The 6,000-nt window shown below is 42.5% G+C and overlaps 1 protein-coding gene across 1 annotated transcript; it reads left to right on the top strand.

The window, feature by feature from the left end:
• Positions 1–398: 398 nt before the first annotated feature.
• On the top strand, positions 399–2,692 carry LOC116260904 (cytokinin riboside 5'-monophosphate phosphoribohydrolase LOG1-like). The gene is made up of 9 exons (XM_031639437.2): positions 399–574; positions 693–856; positions 1,236–1,381; positions 1,474–1,571; positions 1,651–1,681; positions 1,800–1,899; positions 1,992–2,062; positions 2,153–2,296; positions 2,376–2,692. The coding sequence occupies exons 3-9, from the start codon at positions 1,262–1,264 to the stop codon at positions 2,472–2,474; spliced, it is 663 nt and encodes a 220-aa protein (XP_031495297.1). The 5' UTR covers positions 399–574; positions 693–856; positions 1,236–1,261; the 3' UTR covers positions 2,475–2,692.
• Positions 2,693–6,000: the final 3,308 nt, after the last annotated feature.

The following is a 6,000-nucleotide window of genomic DNA, read 5'->3' as shown; positions in this document are numbered from 1 at the left end:
ACGCCTTCCCCGCTTCCCTTCCTCTCTGTACGCGTCCTTGCCTTCTGTTGGAAGGGAATGATTGTATGTCAGTTGATGAAGAGAGGAAGAAATATTTCGATCCTCTCTTTTTGCTTCAATTATCGACCATTTTTCGAATCGGGGGTTTGGAGAAAAAGGGGTGCGAGCGCGTCGCAATTAATGCAGAATGATGGGGAATCGAAATTGTGGGTGCTCCCTTGGGAATTGCTGGTTTTTTTTTTCTCAATTCTTTCCTTTGGGTCATCTTTTTCACGCATTCTACACTACTCTACTCTACCCTCATGCAGCTGCAGCTGCAGCAGCGAGGAGACGAAGGAAATGGAATGGAAGATGAAAAAAAAAGAAAGAGCAATTAGGAATGGGTGGCTGAGTTGATTGAAGGCTGAGATGCCTTTTGTTGCTTGATGTGACTCGCGACCACCAAACACATAAAGTTAATCGACTTTTGCCTTCCAACGAGACCGAATCTGCTAGCTTTTCTGTTTGGTTACTGTTCTGGACTCGTACTCGTAGTGGTGCTCTGTCTTGCTCCTCTCTCACTCTCTCTCTCTCTGTGCGTCAGCTAACTGAGAGTTATGCTTATATTTTGTGGTTTGAACAAATCATTAGGATATTAATTGCTAGCACGGAGTGGATGCTGCTTATGATTAAGATCGCTCTTATTTCTGCAGTTCTACCGAGTTCATGATCTGGGATAAGGTTTTGTGGGGTTGCCCGCCCTGCCTCTTGCTTTCGGGAGGGGTTAAGAGATGAACCAAAAGGAAGTTCTGCCATCTGCTGAGCCATAAACCATAGAAAGGAGGACTGCAAGGCAGGCATTCTACTGGGGTTTTAGGTCGGTTTATCTTTTCTCTCGAGTCTTCTTGGTGGGAGTGAAAAAAGTTGAGAGAGTGAGGAGTGAGCTGAAGGGAGTGCGAGGGTGGGGTTTCATCACGTCCCTCTGCCATGGACAGTTCACACGTATGTAGTGCAAAGAGTACGGTTACTTGATTGATAGTGGTAGCTTATACTTTTGGTTTCTTTCTTCCTTTTTTTTTTTTTTTTCTTGAGGCTTCTTCTCTTCGTTCAAAAAACCATGAAAAAGATAGAGTACCACCTTCCCAAACCCCCCCCCACCCGTCGTCTTGGAGAGCTCGTTTTCGTTATGCTGCCTTTTTGTTTTTCGTTGCCTATAAATAGACCATTGATGCCCTTCTCTCCCTTGGAACGATTAGTGGCAGAACCTGAAGCTGTTTGAGCAATGGAGAGCAACGGAGAATGTAAGTCTAGTAGGTTCAACAGGGTCTGCGTTTTCTGTGGTAGCAGTAGCGGAAGGAGAAACTGCTACCAAGATGCGGCCATTGAGCTAGGCAGAGAGCTCGTGAGTGTCATTCTTTTCTTGTTTGTGTATGGAATGATTCCCTTCTCTTCCTTCACTGGGCACCTTCGCTGAAAAGCTTCTCGTGTTGTTAGGTCTCCAGGAATGTGAACTTGGTCTATGGAGGAGGGAATGTGGGGCTTATGGGCCTTGTCTCGCAAGAGGTCTACAATGGAGGTCGCCATGTTTTAGGGTACCCAATAAATATTGTTGTTTCTTCTGTTGCCTTTTGCTTCAACTGTTCAGGCCATTCTGATGTTTTCTCTGGGCAGGATTATTCCCAAGACTTTGATGTGCAAGGAGGTAAATGGTTGTCGACAACATTTATTTTTTAATGTTTGTTTGGTTTTTATTCTGTGGGACTCAATCATGTAGCACTAGTCGTTTTTCGTCTTCTTTTTAAACCGTGCGGCCTTTTCAGATAACAGGAGAGACAGTAGGGGAGGTGAGACCGGTTGCTAATATGCACCAAAGGAAAGCGGAAATGGCGAGCCATTCTGATGCTTTTATTGCTCTTCCAGGTCAAGTACAAGTGTACAACTACAAAACCACATTTCCCTCCCTCTTTATCGCTCACTGTCTCTCTCTTTCTCACATTTTTGTTCTTTCACAGGTGGGTATGGAACTCTTGAAGAACTTTTGGAGGTGATCACTTGGGCGCAACTCGGGATACATAATAAACCGGTTCGATCATCTTCTTCTGCAATGAGGTGTTAACTCGTGAAGCAGTCGCTGCTATGCTCTGAAATAAGTGATATGGTGAACGTTTTGCAGGTTGGACTGCTCAACGTCGATGGCTACTACAACTCTTTCTTGAGCTTCATCGACAAGGCTGTGGACGATGGCTTCGTTACACCTTCTCAGCGTAACATAATAGTCTCTGCTCCTAATGCGAAAGAGCTAGTGCAGAAGCTCGAGGTATGGATCTCTCTCTCCTCTCTCTCTCTCTCTCTCTCTCTCTCTCTCTCTCTCTCTCACAATGAATTCTATGCTGCAGGATTACGTACCACAGCATGATTGCGTCGTGCCGATGGCTAGCTGGGAGACGGAGAAAATCGAGTGCAGCACATCCTTGCATGTGGAGATTGCTCGATGATTTGTGCCTTGTCTTAAGAACTTTTGTGGGTCATTCTCGATGGGCACGGAATGTGCATTTAACGGTTTTGGCGATAATTTCTAGAATGTATGCAATGTTGCTACAGCATATACTTTCTCTTTCTCCTCCTCTCTGTGAAGGGCTGCCTTACGTAGCCATGTTAAAGTGTTGGCATGAATTACTGTGTAAATGTAAGGCTGCATTACAAAGAACCAGGACTTTTCTGTTTCTTCAAGAGCTATTGATGTTACTCCAATGTCGTCAGTGGTTTAAATTTTCTCTTTCTTCTGTAAGCTGCTATTAACGATGATCCTCTCATGCACCCACTTCTACGTTGCTACGTTCCTGTTTGGTTCTTTTCTTCTTCGTCAGTCCTTTCTTCTTCCTCACTTTCCAACTTTCTTCTCCGTTATGCAGACCGTAATGGGCATAACGGTGTTTTCTGAAAACGCTATGAGACGGAACCAATCTTACGTTGGTAAGGCCAGTGTGAACAGCCGGAACGCGTTACCTTGCATCTGTCGTTCATGGCTAAATTTGTCGCCACCTACTCAGGTGGCGGAGCGAAGCAGTTATGCATTTAAGAGACTAAGAAAATAGCAAGGGCAATTAGCAACTGTAGGGGTGGAATTAACTTTGCGCGCTGTTTGCTGATTTTCGTTTCATGGTTTTGGTATGTGGGAGTACGTATTGTGATCGAGCCCTTCGCGCGTTCTTGTTCAGTTTTCCATAAGAAGTGTGCCTGCACCAAGTTGCCGAATCTCCTTCTGTCTTTAAGTGGCGCAACTAATGTTGTGAAAACGACCCCTTGTAGCAGTCTTCTGCATAAATTTTTAAAAGTTTCTATTTTGAAAAGACTCCCACGACGTCTAGTTCTTGTTCTGCTGTCAGATGCAAAAAATTATTCAAAATTCAAAGCAATGGCAAATCCGCTTTTACTAAAACATGTCCTAGATTAACTTTTTCGTGAATGGTTAGAGTTGCAATTTTTTTTAACCGACAGGAAAAAGCATAAACTAGTACCACTCTTTCATTTTGGAGGAACCAAAGTCTTTCATTAATCTAAACTCGATAATCTTTTCTCTTCAACAATTTCAGAGTGTTTGATTTTCGTGTCTGTGTAAAAAAGGTTCTTTCAGATATATAGACCTTCGTGCATGCCTTTTTTTTAGGCTTTTTACATCTTTAAGGCCTTTTTGCAGTGCTTGGAATGCTACAATGGCATGCACTTCTTTTTTAGGTTAATAATTGGACAATTGTGAGACCCCAAAAGGTGACTTGATTGATGACTATCTCAACTTTCCGCTTCATTCAACAAAGTATGTGATTTCTGGTTCTTGCTAGGTCCAATTTTTTTCCTAAAAAGTGTCTTAGACAGTCTATAATTACATCTGTTTGTCTTTATGCACTACAACCATCAGTTTAAGAAACAAAGCAGATGAAAGTGATTTCTTTGCTTTCTGTGTTATGGCCATCAAAAATTGTTGCTTCTAGCTATCACTCATAGGTCCTGCATTGATACTCTACTTAGTGTTGGGCGATGTAGCACTAGATCCAGTTTTAAGTGGTTGTTCAATCCTTGTCTCAGTTGTGAAAACGCTGCATCCTACAAAATCCGGCGTGGGGAAATCACAATCCCAAAGTATTGGAGTTGCCTAAATTTATCTACACGACGTTAATCTCTACAGAATTAATTCCTCAATTGAAAAAACCGCTGTCTACTTTGAACTTCTTACGCCATAGAATGTTGATGGCATTTATGAGGTCAAATTCGATCACAAAAACCTTGAAAAGCTTAAAGCTTATGATTCGAAGGGTACCCAAATGCTCTCGCGTGAAGGAAGCAGAGTAACAGGCTCACAATGCCACCAACGCATGTAGCACTCTTAGTTTATACGAAGATCTTACTCGGCTAGGGAGGTTGTATGGATGCAAGTTGTGCCATGGAAAATCCATCGTGCCTCATATAATCAGGCATACTAATAAGTTATTTGCCATCGGTTACAGAATGACATGAACGAGCAGTTAAAAGAAAGAACTCAATTCATCATGTGTAAATGGTGCGGTCAGCCCTTTTAGAACAGTTACCGGCAAGGATCAAGTGCCAGAGTCGCATAAATTGTTGACGTTCATGTAAACCAGATTGGTAGCAAGCTAGGAGCTTCATATTTGGGATACGTCTCTTCGGTATAATTTGATAGTTTCACCTCACTTCTGACTGCCAATTCCACAGTTCGGTTTTACTCCCCAGCTTTCAGATATAAATCGACACCACCATGGACAGTCCTGCTGTGCTGATGTAATGTACATGGTGATATGTTAATGAGAATTTTCACCTAAAAAAGTCTCGCGAGAGGTTATAGTCCGAGGCTTGGGCTTCCTTGTTCTCAGTGCTGGCATTTGGGCAATCCAGACTTTGGATTATTCAATAGGATTGATTGGGATTCTTTAATACCCAAATATTGATTCTTGAGAGAGAGAAAAAAATTGGAGGGACCTTTTGACCATACTGCTCTACGCGATTAACAAGCTACGTGGTAACATGAAACATAAACAAGAGATACATTCACTTCATCATTCAGTTAGATCCTCACTCCTCAGGGGGTTGACTACTTGATTTAGTGCTGTTGGATGCACGGCTGCGCTTGTAGCTCCGTGGTTTCAGCTTTCTAATCAGGCCGAAACATGTGTAGGCTGTAGGAGTCCAAGTATCAACCACAGAGTTCTTCGATTCCGGCCAAGCGACTAAGTCATTGTGCAATAAATCAAATAAAAAGAAATGAAAAGGTTTTCTTATGAATCATTTTGTGGGGATAGGTCCTGGTTCATTGTTTCAGGCTCTACCATGGGTTGCCATCAATTAAACCACAAACTTTCTAGATTGAAGGTGCATTGACATAGGCCTGAGATACCTAGATTGTCACCCTTCATCGTCACATGCAGAAAGGGTGACAGGCTTTCTTATCTAAGCACAGAAAAGAGAAACCCGTGATTCTTCAATACCAACTGTAATATTTGAGATCTTTTAAAGCTGTACATGTTGCTGCTTACCATCGACGCTCGTGACTTGAACAAGTAGGCACTGCGAAGAGTAAAGGACGAACTCTGTATTTTAGACTTCATCGAGATCAGTTTCTATGAAAACTTGTTTTGTTTAGTATCTGACAATTTCTTTGCAACGAAAGTGAAGACTTACGTCGTAGATCGACACGTTTAAGGGAATTTTGGGGCTGACGGCGACCAAAATATGACGGAGATCCGTGCAGGTTTCACGTCGCCTTGGGTCCCATTCTAATCTTCACAGTAAGCCAAATGAAAATACAGGGACAGCGGAAAACTCGTTTGTGTACTCATGCCCGTCACTAATTAGATGACGGAGGGACGTCGTCAGATAAAGGCAGTCTTGGTCCGAACGGCTAGAAAATTTGAAATAAATTTAACCAACACATGGGCTTGTGCATGCATTTAAATTGATAGTTTAGTTTTTTTCTTGTTAATTTCATGTCTGTAGAATGTTTCAGCTTCA

The sequence above is a fragment of the Nymphaea colorata genome, chromosome 9 (assembly GCF_008831285.2).
Source record: "Nymphaea colorata isolate Beijing-Zhang1983 chromosome 9, ASM883128v2, whole genome shotgun sequence".
NCBI lineage: Eukaryota > Viridiplantae > Streptophyta > Magnoliopsida > Nymphaeales > Nymphaeaceae > Nymphaea > Nymphaea colorata.
The sequence above is the reverse complement of the archived record's forward strand: the minus strand, read 5'-3'. Positions and strand labels throughout refer to the sequence as shown.

Bases quoted from the DNA above. Each gene is read 5' to 3' on its own strand.
- LOC116260904 (XM_031639437.2), top strand. From the start codon at position 1,262: ATGGAGAGCAACGGAGAATGTAAGTCTAGTAGGTTCAACAGGGTCTGC. The intron at 1,572-1,650 runs GTACCCAATAAA...TTCTCTGGGCAG, and splicing joins GGAGGTCGCCATGTTTTAGG to GATTATTCCCAAGACTTTGA. The intron at 1,900-1,991 runs GTCAAGTACAAG...GTTCTTTCACAG, and splicing joins TGCTTTTATTGCTCTTCCAG to GTGGGTATGGAACTCTTGAA.